The sequence below is a fragment of the Mya arenaria genome, chromosome 11, assembly GCF_026914265.1.
Source record: "Mya arenaria isolate MELC-2E11 chromosome 11, ASM2691426v1".
Lineage (NCBI taxonomy): Eukaryota > Metazoa > Mollusca > Bivalvia > Myida > Myidae > Mya > Mya arenaria.
The window spans coordinates 10,242,545-10,263,766 of record NC_069132.1 but is presented as its reverse complement, the minus strand read 5'-3'; the positions used below and the strand labels follow the sequence as shown (position 1 = coordinate 10,263,766).

The 21,222-nt window shown below is 36.9% G+C and overlaps 5 protein-coding genes across 5 annotated transcripts in view; 4 read left to right on the top strand and 1 right to left on the bottom strand.

Annotated features, from left to right (window-relative positions):
- Positions 1–735: 735 nt before the first annotated feature.
- On the bottom strand, positions 736–4,652 carry LOC128208307 (aplysianin-A-like). Its single transcript, XM_052911865.1, has 6 exons — positions 4,559–4,652; positions 4,167–4,365; positions 3,060–3,164; positions 2,612–2,839; positions 2,251–2,362; positions 736–1,410 (listed from the first exon to the last, which is right to left on the bottom strand). Exons 1-6 carry the CDS (start codon positions 4,650–4,652, stop codon positions 736–738), a joined length of 1,413 nt encoding a protein of 470 aa, XP_052767825.1.
- Positions 4,653–8,242: 3,590 nt separating this feature from the next.
- Positions 8,243–9,783, top strand: LOC128208306 (uncharacterized). Its single transcript, XM_052911864.1, has 3 exons — positions 8,243–8,568; positions 8,800–9,019; positions 9,451–9,783. Exons 1-3 carry the CDS (start codon positions 8,243–8,245, stop codon positions 9,781–9,783), a joined length of 879 nt encoding a protein of 292 aa, XP_052767824.1.
- A 191-nt stretch (positions 9,784–9,974) lies between these two features.
- Positions 9,975–10,379, top strand: LOC128207916 (52 kDa repressor of the inhibitor of the protein kinase-like). Its single transcript, XM_052911107.1, has one exon. It carries the CDS (start codon positions 9,975–9,977, stop codon positions 10,377–10,379), a length of 405 nt encoding a protein of 134 aa, XP_052767067.1.
- Positions 10,380–11,627: 1,248 nt separating this feature from the next.
- LOC128207454 (uncharacterized) lies at positions 11,628–13,449 on the top strand. Its single transcript, XM_052910378.1, has 2 exons — positions 11,628–11,863; positions 12,623–13,449. The coding sequence occupies exons 1-2, from the start codon at positions 11,828–11,830 to the stop codon at positions 13,430–13,432; spliced, it is 846 nt and encodes a 281-aa protein (XP_052766338.1). The 5' UTR covers positions 11,628–11,827; the 3' UTR covers positions 13,433–13,449.
- A 2,941-nt stretch (positions 13,450–16,390) lies between these two features.
- LOC128208101 (WD repeat-containing protein 81-like) overlaps positions 16,391–21,222 on the top strand; it is a 31,983-nt gene continuing 27,151 nt past the window's right edge. The window contains exons 1-5 of the mRNA XM_052911444.1: positions 16,391–16,592; positions 18,357–18,535; positions 18,745–18,901; positions 19,032–20,312; positions 20,472–20,642. Of these exons, the coding sequence (XP_052767404.1) occupies positions 16,506–16,592; positions 18,357–18,535; positions 18,745–18,901; positions 19,032–20,312; positions 20,472–20,642 (1,875 nt within the window). The 5' untranslated portion in view covers positions 16,391–16,505. The remainder of the gene's footprint in view (positions 16,593–18,356; positions 18,536–18,744; positions 18,902–19,031; positions 20,313–20,471; positions 20,643–21,222) is intronic.

Here is a 21,222-nt window from a genome sequence, read left to right as displayed (position 1 = left end):
ATAACCACTCACTTATTTTATTTAAAAAGTTGGACAAGTGTTGATAGAATTTGGTGTTGTTTTGTTTTCGTTTGTGGTTTCTGTTCTTATTTTGTTTTGGTCTGGTGAAGGTGTTATCTTAACTGATACATATTTTGGCAAGCTTGTGACTGAATCTTATAAGATTTATTTTATTAATCTTTTGTTTTAAGCATGCAGTTTTGATGGCGATGCAAGCGCAGTAACTTTTTTAGAATATTATTAACTATATTTATTACTTTTTTTTGCTATACGTTTTTCTCTTTATGTCTAATGACGCAGCGTTATTTACTTATCTCTATCGGAGTAAATCATACGTAACTAGCTCGGGTAAAGTGACTTTCCAGCAATGTGTAAGTGTTAGTGTTATGTAATGTTGATGTTACATGTATTTCTGATCTTACTCATAGCTAGGTGAACTGTTTCAACCATTGCGGGTACATGGGGGTAGCCGAACACAATCGAAGAGATGAAACGTCTCTCTAGAAAACCTATATAGAGGTGCAATGGTATTTACCGGTATGTTTGCAGTAGCCGCCTTTCAGAACGATATAGAAATCAAAATGCACGTGTCTCAGTAATATTACTAGTATGAGAGATAAGGAACAAGTGCATTTAAATGTTACAAAAGTGTGTATTGTATAAGTATCTCATTTGAACAATTTATGCAGGTCCACTGAGATCGACGTCGTATTTCTTTTGTTTATACCCTTACACTTAAATACTTAACAACTTGAGAACCCGTTCGACAGTTTCCAGGGCGTTGTTTGACCAGCTATCAGTCTCGCCAGGAGCGTACGATCCGGTGGCGAAGTACACGTGGTCGGTTGGTGATGGTTGAATAACATCTCTCCATACATCATCCCAGTTATATCCTGGCATCCAAACGTGCCAACCACCACCGAAGGGAAACTGATCCCATATAGATATGGCCCCATCTACCGGTGTGGGAATACTTTCCAATGGAATTTGAAATATTTCTGCCAGGAAGTTGGTAACGTGCTTTACCGCTGCTTCCGAGGGGCATGTACCATTTCCGTTCAAACAGTTCATAAAAGGCCCACGTGACTGCACTTCCCGCCAAAATTTCACAATGTCCATATCTCCGTAAGCCGCGGCCAATACAGACGTACTCGATCGAGCCGAAGTTCCGAAGTCGTACACCTGTCTGTTTGGGAGATCTGTTTCCGCGTGTGTGACGTTGGTCATCCTCCACCATGGTGTGTCGTACGCTAGAAATATCCTGAAGGCAGGCACGTCTTTCACGGCGTTTTCTATGCTGTCGCTCAAGTCATGAGATATTGATAGTCCAGAAAATGTGACCTTTGACAATGCTAATTGAGGCACAGATAATATTACTCTTTTCGCGCAAACTTCCACCATTCTTAAATTCTAAAAAAATAATTATTGTGTAAATGGCTATGGTCATTTCAAAAGGAAATACATTTTGTAATTAAAAATATTTAACGTTATAGTTAGTTCTTGCTTTCATCTTTCATTTGATAAGAAAAATGAAAATGCTCCTCACGCCGATAAATATTCGAACAAGTATAATGTCAGTGTGTGTATACCACGTGATAAATTGCGTCATAAATGCTACGACGGAAGGCAACATTTTGTTTCAAATGACAACTTTAATCAAAGATAACTTTACTATTTCTTCACCATTTTAATATTAAACATAGCGCAATCTACTGTGCTTACGGAGCCCCGCCTTCGGTCTTTTACCAGAGTTTGATTGAGTGTTTAGTTTCTTAAAACACTTCGAAAAACCTTTTCACAATGCGGCCGTCTGACGGAGCACTATCATAACATTATTTTGAAAATAGGTTTGTCGCAGTGTTTGATGAAACTAACCACCTTATCAAACTACAGTAATTAAACGAAGGCGGGAAAGACTGCCCTCTGATTCATTTAAAATGGTGTAGTAAAAGAAAAGTAATCTTTGTTTTAAGTCTTCATTTTAAGCAAGATGTAGCATATATGACGTAATTTATCACGTGATATACACCCACGGAATGGTGAAATATCTTTAATCGCTTGTGAGCTCACGTTTCCATTGACCGTTATAATGCGGGATATTCTCCTACATATCTAGGTTGTTTCTTGTGTGTGCATCTCGTTGAGCCTCTTTTTAACTTTTGTCTTTTTGTCTTTAACAAGCTCATAGTCAAATTTCTGGCTACCGGGCTCGTGCCTGTGCAGTCACTTGTATTATTTAGACATACTTACTTTTGCATATGTAGTTATACCGTTGATGGTCACTGTTTCTTTGAACCTGAGCGTGTAAGTCGCTCCTGTACGTATAACCTCCGTTAATTCACGATTTAGATAAAGTTTGTGGCTGCAAAAGGATAAATAAATCAATGTTAACACGAGCGATCTGCGATTTGCTGTGCGTATTTTAAACAAAAGAATATGACAGCTGTATTTTCCGTTCAGAAAGGAAGCTATACATATAATTGGATATAATTAAAAGACTGAATAGAAGACGTTACATTTCTAGGCGATGGTCTTTAACAAATTCATTCCCTCATGCAATATGCACCACTGATGAACTGGCTTGAATCTAGAAATAACTATGTTCGAGTACCTATGGCTCGTTTGGAGAAATCGGTCCATAAGAGTGTGCGGGACTGCCTCCATACCCTCTTTGACGGTCTGCACAACCCGCGGTCCTGTTCGAATGTCATTAGGATTAAAAGCAGGTACGGCATTTGAGGAGGAGACGTCGCCAAACAAGAAGCGAAATCCTGTCACATCGCGAATGAAGTCGGACATCTCCTTGCTGATTCCCATCGTGAAATACGCCGCCCTTGCACTTAGTAGTAAGAGTGTTTCAAAGCATGAAACAATACCAAGATGCGTATATAGATCTTTCAAGTGTTCAGGCAAAACTTGTTATTTATTATACATTAATGTTTAGTTTATTTCTTATGTTATACTATGTAATGTTATGTTTTAAACAATTGATAAGATTACAAAACCATGTTTGTATCATGGATAAATACAGTGTAGGGCATACAACGCGAGAGGCCCACCTCTGTTTATACAGTTCCAGTCCATCTTTGGTGCGGGTGTGAAGGAGTGCGTAATCGTTGAAGGTTCCGTTGGCCGGGAAGTCAGTCCCGTGCAAAACCGCATCCCTGAAATAAAGTATATACGAACAAATGATATCTTTATAATTTCCGTTGCACATATCACCGGCTGCATCGGTAAATTAGATTATCTGATAGCTTAATTACGCACCTAGATATCGACTTTACGTGTATGGAACATATTCCGCGTATCTTCTAAATTGTTCCTCATACATTTAATGCGAAATTACTTATTGGCTGCAATTCGATGGTGGGGGGTGCATTTTTATTATTTAATCAAGTTTCTGACTTGATATAGTATGTTTTACAGGGGTATATCAATTCATTCTATCCCTGCCTTTTTCCATCACCTATTAGAAACGTTTAAACTTATGTTTACCCTAATTCGAATTATGATAAAACAATATGCCTTTTACACTTGAACTTATTCAGCCGCGTATTTGATGTCTTGCATCAAAATTTGTATTGTTGGATTTTTGAAAGCTAGTTGATGTATGCTATATCTCGTAGTGTCAGTCTTTGTATTTTGACTTTTATGTCATTGGTACCAATGTACTAGCTTTTTGTACATTGTATTCAGACATTTTGGCTTGGCCTGTAGTTCAGGTTGAAAATGGGTATCAAACATGGCATGCCTGTTCACTTACCACCGGAAATATTGCAGGTCCAGGTTTCTTTCGTTTTCATGCAAATTGTAAGGTATATGACCCTTTTTGATGTCACCAGAATGAAAATGTTGACCCCGCATGTACATAATATCATCCCCTTCGACGCCAAATCCCGGCTTGAAATCAACCGCCGCTAGACCAAGGTCTTGTATCGTAGATATAAGAAGTTGATGGGCTGATACAGTAATAGAAATGGAGCTAATATTAGCAATCAGTTGTGTCCAATGTTGACTCTACATTTAACATTTAATCAGAGTTTTTCAAAGTTCAACCTTTGTATTCGAAACTGATAATAGTATAATATATGTTAACGCAAAATTAGTGAGTTTTTTTTTCTTTAAAGATAAAATGAAAAAAGTTTCAAAGGGGATGAAAGGCGTACCTGCTGGAAAAAAACCTCATGGCACCTAGTTCCACGTTGATATCGGGTGAATTCGGAAACCGAATGGTCCGGAACCGACCTCCGACCCTGTTTGAATATTCGTACACGGAGACGCTGAGATTGCGGTCCCGGAGCCGCCAGGCAGCATAAGACCCACTGATTCCAGCGCCAATGATGGCAACATCTTCGCAAGTTTGGTCTGAAACATGATTTAAAACACTAAATATGGCTTCTTAAAAAAGTACCGTTGTATACGATGAGAGCCGAAAGACCAAACAAGTATCATACAGATCTTCTTTACTGTGTAATAAACAAAATGCCATCCAAGGTGCGCATTATATGTTATAACATCATCTTCAGCATATTTGAAGTCAGGTCTTCCTCTCTCGTACCGTCCAGGACAAATCCAGTCACAGAGATCAACAGGAGGTCAAAGATGATGATGCAAGCCAACTCATGGCGGCAATGCTTTCCTTTAAACGCCATATTTGAAACTTAAACCGCGATTTTCCACAGGTTTACTCTGGGTGTCTTGATATTTTTTACCAATAAAAAGAGCAGCTATTACTCCTGCACATACCGACACTACCAGAAAGTAGCTTACGTATTTGTAGCTAACGTATTTGTTTAGTTCGTCAACTTGGCAGCAAGAGCATCAACACAAAAATTGAACATTTCAAAACAGCAAGCTTGGTACAACTTAATGTATTCCTGGTACTGATTTGCCAGTTACCAAACTATGTGTTGACATCTATAGATGTCTGAAAGATAATCATCTAAAACTATTGATTTGAAGTGTACTCATCTCGTTTAACAACTCAGCCATGCGGACAGTATCTGAATATAAATGTATATATTTATGAAGTACTATAAATAAGATATATATAAAATTTAACGAATATTGAAATATTTTGTCTCTCAGATAACCCAAACAACACACAGCCTTCGGTCCGTATTTTAAGAAACACGTTTTCATGTCAAAAGAAAGAGACAATAAAGCTCATATAGCAGTGGTTTGTTTCTTCCTCTCATTGCCAAAGCTTTTTCTTGATGTTTTTTTATGACAAAACCCTGATCTGTCTTACCCTTTTATGTCTATGTTTTGAAGCTTTCTTGTTATTTTTTTTTAAAAAAATAGGAATTACCGATTTTAGTCAAATAGACATACTTTTTCATAACAGAAAGTCCTCGACTCCATTTCTAAAATGGTCGAAAACAACAGAATAATACAGCATTAAAACAAACGGTTTTCAACGTCAAAACTCACCTTTATATAATCTTTTATAATACGAGTATAATGAAATAATTAAACAGCACAAATCATATCAAAGAGTAAGATTTTATTTCCAATATTAAACAACCACAATCGGCCAGGCCTTAATGAAGCAACATAAGCTTTATTTTAAGGTCAAAGATGTTTTAGGGTAAACTAATTTAGAGAAAATAAAAGAAATTATATAACTATATTACAATATCATATAATGTGTGCTAAAACATGCTTTACTAAACAGAAATATAAGGGAATGTTCAACGTAATCTCTAACTCAACTTGTCATTGCTATATGCTAATGAGGTAGATACGTGGGCGCTAAATTAAGAATACTCTCTGGTTTTGTTGCATGTTTGTAATTACGATAAATGCATTTTGTTATAAGCTGTGGGTTAAAGAACGTCAAAAGTTTTAAGAGAATTTATTTGGATATACATACACTTTGATAAGTTTCCACTGTTAAAACAAGCCTTTAAAAAAGTCACTGTATGCAAATTTCGTAGAAACGTTTTGCGCGCTAAATTTAGAATATACTTTTGTTTCCGGGGGGGGGGGGTAAAAATGTCTAAAACAGGAGCGGGTCCAGTATTCGACGTTAAAGGGTGCGTAACTTAGGGGCGCAACCTTTTGACTTGTGCCCCTCCTTTATTTGGTGTAAAGTGTTGGCAGGGGAGTTAAGGGGGGGGAATTTGCAGGTACTCCCCAAGGAAATATTTAACCATTTCTAGTCCGAAATGGTGCCTTTTAGGTGTTACTTATTGTCTCGTATATTGAAAAAAAGTAAACTTGGGCGATTGCAGAGGCCTATCCCTGGAACCGCTAGTTTTAAAGGTTAAGAGTATAAGCGGAAACGAGGTTTACCGAGTTCCTACAGAACACCCTGCGCGATGATATGGCTGAACCCATCTTCACACAAGTGGCCATTGTAGATGCTTTATCGCCCACTTCAGATAAACAAAATATTTTTTAAAAAAAATGGCTGGAACTCTTTCTGAGTAGTGAAAAAAGTAGTTACATGCGGGTACTTTGTTATCTTTAACCGTGGGCAAGATAAGGATTAACAGCATGGCCAAATTTTTGGATCAACTTATCTGGGGTGGGAGAAAAATCAGTTGTATACAATTCGATAAATTTACACTACTAAAACATACAGGACCTTTACATGTTAATGTAAGATGCAATCACGTCATGTATTCAAAAGTGGGCGTGTCTGTCAACGTATACGATTGCAACGTGTCCTCGGAGTAGTCAGCACTATTGTTCCAACTCGATTTCATTTCAAGTGCACGTCTGTATCTGGTCAATGAGTTCTTGAAGTTAAATTTTAGTTGAATGTATGCTCCATTGCCTTCAAGTTGATGCTGGCTGCGATGAGTATTGATAAATGTTGGAGACGAGTGTGAGGTTGAGTGATTTAATCAATGCCCAGTGAATTCTTAGTAAGTTTTTATCGGACGTGACACGGCCTCGGCTACCCCAAGTTATGTTTAATGAGTCGTTGTCTTGTTACGGTTTTACTAGGTAACTGTTTGTTTGACCTAAGTTAAAATTTATAATTTTTGATTTAATAATATTTCATTGCATATAGAATAGTTTACGTTAAACACATTCGTATGCAGATATTTCAGCGTTTATTTATACAAAAGGTTAAGGCCACTAGTTTCTACGACAACGTATGTTAGCGACCCTCGCCGTTTTGTCAGAATAATATTTAAAAAAGCAATAAATAATCACTTTGATATAAACTGCTACGTTTAGAACATCTTGCAGTAAACTAATTGTATTAAAATAAGTTTAGTTGAATTTAGTTGATACAACGTATTTTAAATGCATGCATGCAACCACAAAAAAGAGCAGGAAAAAAAAAGGTTGTCGCCGATATCCCAGGCGCGTAGCCAGGCATACTCCCATACTCCCGGGAGTACTTCGATTTTGAAAAATGAAAATTCTAAATGGCCTAAATCCGGTGTAAAACTTGAACCCTAAGGGGTTACAGGCGAATTTGAAACCAATCCAGCTCGGCATTATAAAAGTTAAATGTAAAATTTCATCTGTAGAATTGTACATATAATCGTTTACTACGACGTTCCAAGCATGTGGTCACTGATGGTGGTCCTGATGCTCGCGTGAAAACATTAGTCACCACAGTATTGAGAGATTGGAGCAACATATCCAAGGTAGTTTGAGCCACATGAAATCAGAGGCCCATCTGTCTAACTGTGATTCAGCAGATCATTTCCTAGCAATCATGAAGGGCGAAAAAAAGACATACTATGTAACATGTCATCCCAATACAATGTGGTCGTTGAAAAGAACAGGAAGATCCTTGTTAGTATAACAGAAGCGATAGTGTTCTGTGGGAAACAGAACATTGCCTTGAGGGGGGCATGAAGGTGATAAGGGAAATTTTCAGGCCCTATTGAGCTTTCAGGCCAAGCAGGATCCCATTTTAAAAGAGCATCTAGAACACGGAGATCCAAGATCTATGTACCTTAGCCCCGATATACAAAATGAGCTTATTTCCATTTGTGGAAAACAAATCGCAGACAGTATCGTGTCAAAGTGCAACAGCGCACCCTGCTTCGGGTTTATGGCTGACGAGGCAACATATGCCAGCACTATGGAACAGATGGCCATGTGCCTAAAATACTTCGACGGAGCTGATTTACGCGAAGATTTTTTGGGGTTCGCTGAGTGCGAATCAACTACAGGCGAGACGTTGGCCAATGCCTTCTTAGCAAATCTTTAACTGGCGGGTGTTGACGTAAACAAAATTCGTGGCCAGGGATGTGATGGCGCTGCCAATATGTCCGGTATCCGAAGAGGCGTACAGGCAAGGATCCAACAGCGTATTCCTGGGGCTGTGTACACCCACTGCAAAGCCCACTGCCTCAACCTGGCTATTTTCCACGCATCAAAAGAAATGTATGCAAGGAACATGATGGCTACCGTACAACAAATAGCGTTTGCTTTTAACTACTCCGTTAAACGCCTCCTTCGCTTCCAGGAAAACCTTGACAACGATGAAGTTGCCCGTGTCGAGATGGATAAGCGCACTAAACTGCAATCTCTGTGCGAGACCCGCTGGGCAGCTAGGGCGGATGCTTTGCACACTTTCCTATGCTCATTTAGGTAATCTTGAGTAAACATACTTAAATTATATAAGCCTTAATGCCCTAAATCAATATTCTTCAAAGTGTTTATTGTATTTTTTCCTAATTATGTGATATTTCTTAGTCTGTTATCTTATCACTTTTTTTATTTAAAATAATGTACGTCTGAATAGAAAGGCTTTTGATGTTCATATTGTTCGCTCACAAACCATTCTCGAAACATTGATTTAATTGTGTCATGAATTTCCAGAGTTGTTGTCAGTTCCTTGGACGAACTCGCTAGCGACTATGGTGACAGCAAAGCCGCGGGATACAGTCGCTCTATTCAGAACTTCGAGTTCATCACTACCCTAGTGGCTGTCGAACATGCGTTGTCAGGGCTCGTACACCTGTCGAAACTCCTCCAGAAGAAGACGTGTGATTTTCTGGAGGCAACAGAAGAAGCACGTGTTGTTGTCGCTATGTTAGAGGTTTGTTATTTAATTCATTTTCCTAACGGCTAGTTGTGGGATGAATTCATTTCGTTATGACAGCAAAGTTGTAGAATAGTGTTAATCACGCCTCGGTTAACCGACAAAATCATATGTAAGTCAATATGTACCAGTGTACTTGATATTACTTTTGGTCGGACTATAGTTATACTTTTCATCGGCGTAAATGGCCACGTAATTTTTTTTTCCTAGACCCGTCACTCATAAACAGTGCACTAATTTCATAGCTTGTATATATGTTTACAGAAACAATTCAATTCTTGTGTGTGTACATATGAACTGAACTTATTTGCAGTCATATGTATTAAATGTTTTCCCCATCTTTTGACTTACAAAAAGAAAGATGGACGTTGCCCTGCGCTTTACTAATGCGTTGATTAATGTTACGTCACTATCAAATATCATTTGAGTCTGAACGCAACGATCCAACAGTATTGGACAACCTGTGCGAAAAGGCTGTGTCACTAGCAAGAGACATTGGGGTAGAGCCGTCCATTCCTCGAGGCCCGGGGCGACAGGCAAACAGGCCTAACGCACCAGCGGCAACACCCACAGAATACTGGAAGGTCAACAGGTTCCTTCCTTTCATTGACCACCTAGTCGTTGAGTTAACAACCCGCCTGCTTAAACCGCATGGGAGATTTACTGCACAATATCTTCTGCCGACGAAAGTAGCTTTTCATTCATCCTTTTTTGATGAAATAAAATATGTGATATCAATGAAAATACTTGGAAGTGCGTAATGTTATACATGTATAGTTAAATAAAACATCAATTATATTATTGTTCCGTAAAAAAACAAAGTGTGTGTACCAAAACGTTAAGTTCTGTGAATATCTATATTTTTCTCTAAATCAATTGCTTATTTTATTGTTTAATTATAAAAAAGTGGGTCATGTTTGTTTTGTTATATGCTACTGAACTGACACCTGCTATGGCCGCAGAGATTTATGCAGAGTACAGTCCAGACTTAGAGTGTGACGAGGAGACGTTTGTCCGGGAGTGTAAAAGATGGATTGCTAAATGGACCACAACATCCCCAGCTGAGTATCCAGACCTGGAAACATCTTTGCGAGTGGCCACTGAGGCATCATATCCAAACATAAGACTTTGCATGATGGTGTTGATGTGCATGCCCGTTTCAACAGCTACGGCAGAGCGGTCCTTCTCCACGATGAGGAGAGTCAAGACGTACCTCCGCAACACGATGACCGCCGAGAGGCTTTCAGGGCTTGAGCTTCTTAACATTTATCAAGAGCGAGATATCAACGCTGAGCACGTAGTGGATGTTTTTGCACGTAGAAAAGACCGTCGGCTGGCGTTAGTGGTCAAAGTTTAAACGTGTGTTGTTGTGTAAAAATGTTTCAGAATGGGAAAAAATCCATAAGATAAACTATGTATACATTTGTGTATTATTTGCTTGTGATGTTTTCCATGTTTAAATCAAACTATATGTGATATTTGTCCTCAATGCAACTTGTTCATCTGTATATCCTATATATTCGGAAGGAGACATCTCCACCAAGTATAAATATGTTTTGAATATTTATTGCTCGATCTTGCAGTTTTCCTTTTTTGCTTCAGTTATTATTAACTTAAAACTTGCATTTCAAGTTACCAGATATGCGTCAAATGCCACCAAATCGCACGAGTAAACAAAAAAATTCAGGGGGAGGACCCCCTGACCCCCCGCTAAAAATGGGAGTTATTCAAATTGGGTTCCAGCTACGCCCCTGTATCCCTTTTTTAAATTTACACTTGAAAAAACAGCTATTATGAAAATATATAGTATGTCCTTCGGGGTATTGACGGGTAATTATAAGAATATCTTAACCACTAACCAGTATGAATTAGCGTTTGGAACAGTGTGTAAGAAAGATTGACTAAATAACTAAATATGACGGTAAACCATTGTTTTTCTCCTTATAAACTAAAATTAGCTTTTGTATTTCCCTTCTGTCTGATAAGGAAACCCACCGAAATTATTTTAGCAAGTTATAAATGGACACTGATCTGGCCAATCCCGTTACCATTTAGGCTGATGGGTTCCCTGTAGTTTCCATCGCGTCCTCCACACACTCAAAATATACAAATATTAATTTAAATACATAAGAGCAAACGTATTTTATACATGTAACCTTTTTGTAAGTTATATTGATAATTCAAACGACATTTTAAAGAATCTAGTACACATGTGTGAATCACTTGTGAATCTTTGGAATACCTTAAATTTAACACGTAACAATCAAATAAATGATTGACAAATATGTCAATCATTTATTTCATTGTTACGTGTTTGTAAATAATTAGGCATTTGATAAACATGTCATGTCATGTCATTGTGAGCAGTTATCAAGCATATAGCCCATACATGAACATGTCTTGATTTTTAATTACTAATTACATAGCTGTAATTATTAAACAGTTAATAGTTCAGACATAGTAGACGTTTTAGAATGTTGACAGTGAGCAATAGCGCGTGTCTGTCAACTTTGATCATTCGCTATATTTAGAAACGGTATCTCCTTCACTCATTGGTTAATAACTTCCTTTTACGTTGAATATAAACACATATATGTAGGTGTGGAAAGTCCTCTTATGATGTAAAGGAAAAATAGTTCACCAGTATATAACAAAAGAAACGAAACAGACAGCAACGAATTGGTGTAACTTTATAAACGGGGAAATATTGTGAAAGTTTGTTAGGATATCTAATTTTCATAAACAGTTTTAAGTTATAGTCGATTTATATCTATATAAAAGAACATATTTCGGATTAAGCGAAGAATGAAAATTAAATATGGATGGGCCTATTTCTTATCAGTAAGTATTAATGGTTCGTGTTTTATCTACATTGTAGCACAAATGAATCGTAAAAAACCCAAAAACAATTAGAATAGGCGTTGATGTTTTTCATAGTGATAATAACGATACTTTACAAAATACCATGTTTTTATGTTTAGTTTAAACAATATTTATTTCAATAAAACATTTTAAAGGCATACAAATTTTAAGGTTTGGAAATATTACCATTCATCTTTTCAATTTATTTTCATCAATTTATCTTGTGTGTGTTTGTACAGTCACTTTTAGGACGTTTTATACATATAACTAGCATAACGTTTATAATTGTGTCTCATGTTCGATATGATTGGAATGTTATATTATTAACGTTAAAGCTGCAGTCTCACAGATTGACCGACTTCACATATTGTTTCAAATTTTGTCTCAGAGTCAGCTGATTTCGACATCATTGCTTTAAAATTATTCATATAAGGTATCTCACAATAGAACATATCTCAATCGTATAGTAAATTTCCGAAAATTACATTTTCTTTACGCGTTAGTAACGCCTTTTTCCATCAAACATCAATTTTTAAGCGTTAATATTTAAAACTGCCATCTGACATTTTATCACCAGTCTTATATCGCTGGTTTCCAGACATTTACGCAAAATTTGGCTCACCCAAGAAAAAAAAATAAAGTTGATAAAACGGTCAATCTGTTAGAGTGCAGCTTTAATGTAAAAAAAACCCCAGCTCGTGTATGCCCAATTTACATGACGTTTTTTTTTCTCATCAGGTGTCACTGGTAGCCTCAGCGCTCGCTCAACCAACGGACAAAATTGAAAGCGGCACCACAGATGGCGGAATCATTGCCCCGGCCACGGGTGGCATATGGAACTTCCTGTACGGTCAAGGAATGTCTCCAGATCAACAAAGGAACATCGGTTTGATTGAAGAGTTCGTAACTTTTTCGGATGATTATACTACGGAGCAGAGTATGACCCAATCAAGTAGTTCTGACAACTCTGCAACAGAGGCATCAGCAACTCAACAATACCCTGATGCGATTAATAAAAACACAAACGAAATCAGTCCTGACACTATGCCGCCAGAGGAGTTTGCGAAATGGTTGAACAGTATCGAGCCTGGTAGAACGCAGAAGCCCACAGAAACCGAGACCTCAGTCAATATTGATCATGCCAACCCCGAAGAATTTCCTCCAGATAAATTTCGAAATTGGCTCGAGTCAAAGACACCTCGCCCGGTCAGTGCAATTGAAACTCACCATCGGACGAAGGCGGTTGATAAACAGACTGGGTTGTCAAGAAACATGATCATCGTCATCTCAACGGCAGGCGGCACCGCATGCTTCTGCATTATACTCATAGCATCTGTGTTCTGTCTTAAACGGAAAAAGGTCACCAAAACAGTTGAGGATGTGGACTACAAGAACTTCACAGTAAAAACCCTACACCCGCTCTCAGTGACAGGCAAGACCTCAGACTTGTTCATGGGTATCCCGGCAAACAACGAAATCTGGAAGGATTTGCAGACATTACCCAAGTCTTCTTCAAACACGTCTTTGTCAGATTCAGAAAAGAAATAAAATTGATTATGAAAGTATGTTCTGTGTCATAAATCATTATCTTACATGAAATAGTACGTGCGATTAAATTATTTCGACATATAAACAATGACAATATTACTGACACACGTTTCTGTTGTCTTGTTTTATTAAGCTATCCTATCATTTAATTGATTGTCGAATAGATATATATTCCTTGTTTACTACTTAAGATATTTTACACTGAATGCTAGGGCTACGGTTTATTATCAGTAATAACTTTCAGTTACAAATAGAGACTGATCTCAATGGGTTGTTGTTGGACACATTCAAGTACATGTCCTTAGTAATTCATGTAATTGGGTTACTATGTCAGTAACTCTGCCTTTGTACAAGTTTCTCAGTGCGTTTATGGCGAAGCTTGACCCTGGTGATTGTCATACTGGGCCGATAACAGGCGTTTTCCGGCCATCTACATTGTCCACATAATTAACATTTCGTCCATGGTCCCTCATTAACATGACAGCCGTGATAATTATACATCTAGCTTTATGCAATGTTTACACTAACGTTTTACTTGAGATGCTATTTAGTATCTTGAGCATGTATGTGCGTACAGTGTAGTTTTTGATTGATGGTAATGAATTGTTCCAGTACGTGAATGTAATTGCTAATGACGTATTGTTATTATCCTTTATATTGTTTTTGTTTTTTTGGTTGAAAATAAATACGTTTTTGTTTAAATCTTATTGTGTTTTCCAGTATGCATGAAGTGCGTGGTTTTAAGAAACAGTTCGCTGTATAATAATACAAAATGAGCTCAAAATACAATTTAAGTACATTAAATGTCAATTGAACTATTTCATTTATGATTGAAAGATATGTGTCAAACATCTTTTCGATAACCATCATTGTGACATTATGACACCTGTCAGTTTAAATGTTACAACTTAGCGAGCATTGCGAACACCAATGTAGTAGCCAAACACCTGTCGGACTTGAGAATGAATGGTTCAATGTTAACCCTAGGAAAAGGTTTGGCGCCGCCTTCGGAGTAAGAGAAAATTTCGAAAAAGAACAGGAACGTTTGGAGGGGAAATGAAAATGGAAACGGTAAACACGTGAAGGATTGAAAATGGAAAAGTAGGAGAAGATGATTGTTTGTTTCATCGCAATAAATATTTCGCCGATAGCCTGCGATCTTATACTGAAACTAACAATGTTTCTGTTTATTATATGCCTATAAGTGAAATAAAATGAAAGTTTTCAGAAAAGCACGAAACTTCGTATGCGAACGTAACGTCATTTCGAATATGACGTCGTTGGAATTGTGCCCCGACCATGTGCGCACTGACGTTTGATTTCGAGAGCGGGGCTAAACATTCAAAACAGTGATATACAAAAAAATTCTCATATGTAAAACTCTAGAAACCACCTGAAAGTGTATAATAAAACGGGTTTATATCATAAATGACGGCGCCATCATGAAACAACGTCCTATTTTTTTATTTGCACAAAAGTAGTGATGATATAAATAGATTATCACATTCGTGTCATTCAATACGGAATTTAAAACACGAGTTTTCTAAAATTGTTTTAAAAAAAACAGCCTTGGTCAATTATGTAGCAATTTACAGCGCTATATCATAGCGGGGCATTTTTCAATGTTATAAATGGAGTATTATTGTTATTATTATTATTATTATTATTATTATTATTATTATTATTATTATTATTATTATTATTATTATTATTATTATTATAACTGTACACTATAAAATTATATTAAAAATATATAATGGCATTTAAAAACAATTTGATTCGTGATGACGTGATGGCGAGGTCAAGCCATAATGCAGCCAATGGGCGCGGGCAGACCTTGATAAACTCAAATAAACCAAACGAATGGTTGTGTGAGGGAGGAATGAGTGGGAAAGGAAAATTCTTCGGATCGGAAGACCCGAAACAAATGCGATATGATATAGGCGCAGAAAAATACTGTCTACAGCTCGGGTACTAGAGCCCCACCCAAGATGGCGAATGAACTATATAATCACCTTAATTTAACCTTAAATTGATACCTATAAATTCTCGATCCACCATTCCTCTTAGATTTAAATTGACCTTAAAACGTACATGTGTATTTATCAGTACCGTTGAATTCAGTATAAAAAAATACCCTTTTATGTTCCTTGAAGGTGTTAACTATACAACAAATTTGAATATATATCAGTGATTTAAATGAAATGTCCAATGTATTATGTTTACCCGAAAACTACACAAAAATATTAGAAAAAGTGTCAAGTTTAAAGAAGACAACACATTTGTTACGATACGTGATTTAAAAAGTGAGGAAAATGATTGTGTCTGGGTAGCATAGATGCTTTTTATGTTTCCATTACATTAAAGAGCACAATATCAAATTGTCGAACATTGAAAATATACACTTTTATCCGTTATAACTGGGAGTAAGTCGATTATATATTGGTTTCAGGTAATAAGTACAAAGCATAAAAGCCTTTATTAAAGAACAAACATCATTAAAAGTACACACTTAAATATATATTTTTATAGTATTCAAAATAGATTAATACAAATTATATGAGTTATCAAATAAATGTAATAAACAAGGTAAGGACAACAAATGAGCACATTAATGTAAACCTAGCCCGAAAAACGAAATGTGACGTGTGTGTGCAAAGTGCGGGTGACAACCTCCTATTACCCCAGTAAAGAAAAATTGTACTATTTAATTAGTTTCTACAGTCAAGCTTTGTAATATCAATCGAATTTTATTTTCGGAATACTGTCCTGTCGTCGTTATTTCACACAAAAATGACAGCTATAGTGGCCTGAGGTGGCGGAATCCTCCTTTCTCCCGCCTTTTACATTTTCCAGGCAATGATATCATTTCGTTAATTGGCCGTTTGATATAGAGACGTTCTGACTTAAAATAATTTAGCAGAGTGACTTCCCTTATTTTGAGTTTCATCATTTGTAATTAAATTTCCTCCCCCATTCTAAAAGTTTCCAGGTGTTTCAGCAATACGTTCCCGTTTCGATATAGTTGAAATGTCATCAAACATTCTTTGACATATGAAGATACCAGTGTAAAATGGCACATGATGGTTCGCTTCGAGATGTTCTATTTATTCCAAAACACCATCAGAAATGTGTTTCCCTGTCGAGATATATATGTCTGGTAATAATGATATGTCACTGTTTTCTACTTTTATTTTGTCAGAAGTATTCCTCTCGACATTCTGATTACGGGGGGTGGAGTACCAAAACATTCACTCTTAATTCTTTTATGGGGATTTCACATATATTCAGATCATTTTAGCATTTGAAGTAAACAGGTGTCCTGTTAGTCCATATAAACAGTCGCTTCAGAGACTTTGACCATATTTGTTTTGGCAACTCTCCTGTTAGTCCATATTAACAGTCGCTTCAGAGACTTTGACGATATTTGTTTTGGCAACTCACCTGTTAGTCCATATAAACAGTCCCTTCAGAGACTTTGACGATATTTGTTTTGGCAACTCTCCTGTTAGTCCATATTAACAGCTGCTTCAGAGACTTTGACAATATTTGTTTTGGCAACTCTACGCTTCCATATCCCATTTGTTGTTTTCCTAGCCAAGAATGATCTCACCAGCACTAAGTATATTAAGCAGAAAGATAACGGGAATTTGTGTTTCATGAAACACTTAAGTGTATTAAGAGAAAGGTATTGGCAAATAATAATTTATGTGTAACTTTTGTGTTTTTACTTAACAATGCATTGTTAAATATTGTGGAGTTACAGTTGAAAAATATATTTTACATTGGTATGAATCAGTCGACTTGTGGCATTTTGGAAACAAAATATGAAAATGTAAAAAAGACGTTCCCTATACAAGCATTATTGTGGCTAGTGTCCTGTCAGCCTGTAGTCTAAAACTCTTTGATTATGCTTCAAGCTACATGATTTTGCCTCTAGATATCTTACTTCTGAATTTGAAATTGCATTGTTTATAAAATTTATATACAAAAATAATCAATTCATCGCATGATTTGCATCTGTTACTTCCATTCACACTTTCTGCATTGAATGAATTAAATCTAATGACAAGGATTACAGACAGGGTATTTGCTTGCACTCTTCTGATATTCTGACACTCTCTAACTGCTGATACATGCTAATTATAGTTTATACCGGCATGTGGCAGTTGCTTCACACTGTCCTTTTTTGGTAGCCATCATCATCTAGTCAAGTTTGGATACATTTCATGGTACAGAAGTATTCCTGGATTTACCAAGGAAAATATGATTAAGTGACTAAGAGGTTGAAAAGTCAGAGAATGAGTGAATTTTACACAATGTCAACAATAAGAATAGAAAGAAATATTGTTGATCGTCAGATGTTTTTACCTTATATATATATATATATAATATATTAATACATTTTTTATGCATTTTTTATCCATTTTATTACTGGGAAATATCAGATATTACTAATTTCGTATTAATACAAATATCATATCGATTATTTCAGTCGATATTAAGCCCTACTACTTTTTATGTAGAAGTTTACCTTACTACTTTTTCTTCATTCTTTAATAGCATCAGTCATTTCCAACCTTATTTTGTTACTCTGAATATTATGATTTTGAAGTCCTTATTTTTTTCATGTGATTTAGCTTTGTCTGGAACGCGACACATTCAAATAAAGCAATGTTTAAAAACCTAAACAATTTTTATCTGATCAAAGGTCAAGTTTCAATGAATTTTGTTCTAACTTGAATATTGCTGTTGGGAGTCAGACGAATCTAATTATACCCTAAAATAATGACACGAAAAACTAATCTTAGCCTTAGAGATATTATTTTGATAGCATGATTAATCTGTAGCATTCAGGTCAGTTATAAGTTGTTTCTAAATAGCCGTTCCATGTCGTTAAGGTATGATCATGTTAAAACTGCAGGTGCATGAGGATTGGCTGAAGAGTTTGCATCAAAAGACTTTGCAGGAGTGTCCAAAAGCAGCGTTGATCGGGCGTGATGATGCAAGTCTGTTTCTTGCTCCCTCTCACCAAACGCTGCCAAAATACTGGAAAAGAATTAGTGTGAAGATCGTGCAGAAGTTTGATCAACCATGCAAACTGTAAGATCATAATGAAAAGTTAAATAACAACAACTCCATGTATTTATCTTAAAACAAAAAAGACACTTGTAGTTGGGAATGTGTACTTCTGAGCTGACCCGTATGTAATCAACCATATTGTCGTGAACAAAGATTCAAAGGTAAATTTGTGAATGATGTATGTATCAATTTTTGTGTGTAAAATTGTTATGAAATATTTATCATTACAGCTTACGAAATGGTCCTCTATGCAACACAAGCCGCGTAACCACATGCACGGAGCATCTAGCTCAGACAGCACGGGAAAATTTCAGTAATCTTTGGTCAGCTGCACATATGCATTACACAACACAACCAATGGACACTGTCCACCATATGCAGGATAAGGTATAAACATCATTTTGCCCCAGTTATATGTGGTAAACTCTTCAAAAATGATTTGTTGTATTTATATATATGTTCAAAATGTGAAATTCTCTTTACTGTATGTTTCATGAGATGGTTTTCTTTTGTACAGTTCAGCAATGTACTGCGGAGCTACTTGCAAAGACTGAAGCCAGAAGTGTATATAACTCTGCCAGACAACCACCAAATTGATGAGTTACCTAGCAACCACACTTGTTACCATGACAAAATGTTTGGTAACAATGCCATTCCAACCTTTGCTGTGATAGAGACAATGTCGACATTCTATATCATCCAACCTTACATTGCATACTCTTTATGGGACATAGTGGCCTACAGCCCAGCTGTGTTTGAAAGTTCACATGCAAAATGTCTGTTTGTGCTCTACCAGATACTGCAGGCCATGCAATCATTCCATAGGATTGGCTTATCAGTGGGGGATTTACTGTTGGATAATGTAAGAATTGATGAGAAACTGTGGGTGTATTGTACATACCCAAGCATTCCTGGTTTATTTAAGGATGTGTCAGTCAAGAATCAGGTAGAATACTCTAGTTCTGTTATAAATATTGGAAAGGATACCCAAAGCAATGATCTGGAATCAAACTATACTGAGGAGTTGAATGTGAGTTCTGTTGAAGGCCTTACTCAGTCAGGTAGTATGAGTGAATGTGACAGTGAAGTAAGATTAGAGAGAAAATTATCCAGACTCAGTGATAAAGAGAACTTCATGATGGATGCTCTGGATGTAATGGACGAGTTCCAGGTTATAAACCTCAGCCTTGACAACTTGGCATCCATTACTGAGCAGTGGGTCCATCATAAAATGAGCAATTTCCGATATCTGATGTACCTGAACTATCTTGCTGGTCGTAGGCTAGGAGATCCAAACCACCATCCTGTAATACCCTGGGTCATGGACTTCACCTCTACCCATTCTGGACTAAGAGACTTGACTATGTCAAAGTTTAGGTTAAATAAAGGTGACAGTCAACTTGACTTCACCTTTGAAGCCATGGGAGAGATTGGAGGGGACAGTGAACACATCCCACATCATGTGTCTGATGTTCTCTCTGACATCACTTATTATTTGTATAAGGCAAGAAGAACACCTAAACATTTACTCTGCACATATGTTAGAACTAAATGGGTGCCAAATGAGTACCCTTCCAGCATTGAGAGAATGTACCAATGGACTCCAGATGAGTGTATCCCAGAGTTCTTCACAGATCCTACTATATTTACCTCCATCCATGAAGATCTCCCTGACCTGGAGCTGCCCAGCTGGTGCTCATCTGCCCCTGAGTTCGTGGAGCGACATCTCGCCATGCTTGAGAGTGAACAGGTCTCATGTGACCTGCACCACTGGATTGACACTACATTTGGCTTCAAGGTAAAAGTTTCTTGAAAGGTAGAAAACTAATACATTGAATTGATATGAGAAGCGATACTCCCTGTGTAAATAATTAAAGTATTGGGTTGGTACAGAGTATTTTGTTAATACCAAACCATATTTACGTGAATAAATGTGTCCATTCTATTCTTCATGCAGCTGAGTGGCTACTCCGCCATCAAGTGTAAGAATGTGTACCTGCACCTAGTTGATGGTCACCGAACGGTCCAAAACCATGGTGTGGTGCAGATGTTCCCCCAGCCCCACCCCCACAGGCTTCCCTTTACACACACACTCTCACTCCTCCCCATCAGGGTACGCAAACCTCAGGTAAGAAAGGGTTAAAATGATAAAATATACTAAATAATTGCAACATAGCAAAATATCTGGGCATATTGCATATAGGGTGTTGTATTGACATGTAGGGCATTTAAATTGTTATTAAGAAATTGTTTATATAAGAGCAGGTTTCCGTTAAGAATTTTAAAGTGAAAGTTCCTTGCCATCACTTTTGGAAGTTTTTCTGCCAAACATGGGAGTTCAAGTTTCTCAAACACAGCAATTTTCTCCATTATTGTACAACAATTCTGACCAAAAAAAATATGTAATTTGCAACTACATGTAAGATATGGCAAATCCACAAAAGTACATTTAAACTAATAATTTCATTAAAAACTTATTGACAATGTGGCCTTTAATGCAGCATTGACACCAGGGGATATTTGTATAAAACTGGATACATGTACTTATAATATTTTGGTCAGTTTGCGCATGCAAGCAATTTATTTCATCATCAGTCATAAATGGATAAATATCGACCATCATTTCGACTAGCTTGAACCAAACCAAAGAAATAACCAGTTATATACATCTGGCTGCAGTTGTTACTATCTTAATCCTCACCTTTAGT

Coding starts and splice junctions, on each gene's coding strand:
- LOC128208306 (XM_052911864.1), top strand. CDS start 8,243: ATGTCCGGTATCCGAAGAGGCGTACAGGCAAGGATCCAACAGCGTATT. Junction 8,569..8,799: donor ACTTTCCTATGCTCATTTAG/GTAATCTTGAGT, acceptor ATGAATTTCCAG/AGTTGTTGTCAGTTCCTTGG. Junction 9,020..9,450: donor TTGTTGTCGCTATGTTAGAG/GTTTGTTATTTA, acceptor ATATCATTTGAG/TCTGAACGCAACGATCCAAC.
- LOC128207916 (XM_052911107.1), top strand. CDS start 9,975: ATGGCCGCAGAGATTTATGCAGAGTACAGTCCAGACTTAGAGTGTGAC.
- LOC128207454 (XM_052910378.1), top strand. CDS start 11,828: ATGAAAATTAAATATGGATGGGCCTATTTCTTATCA. Junction 11,864..12,622: donor GATGGGCCTATTTCTTATCA/GTAAGTATTAAT, acceptor TTTTCTCATCAG/GTGTCACTGGTAGCCTCAGC.
- LOC128208307 (XM_052911865.1), bottom strand. CDS start 4,652: ATGGCGTTTAAAGGAAAGCATTGCCGCCATGAGTTGGCTTGCATCATC. Junction 4,366..4,558: donor GACTGGATTTGTCCTGGACG/GTACGAGAGAGG, acceptor ATCATGTTTCAG/ACCAAACTTGCGAAGATGTT. Junction 1,411..2,250: donor GTATAACTACATATGCAAAA/GTAAGTATGTCT, acceptor TTATTTTTTTAG/AATTTAAGAATGGTGGAAGT.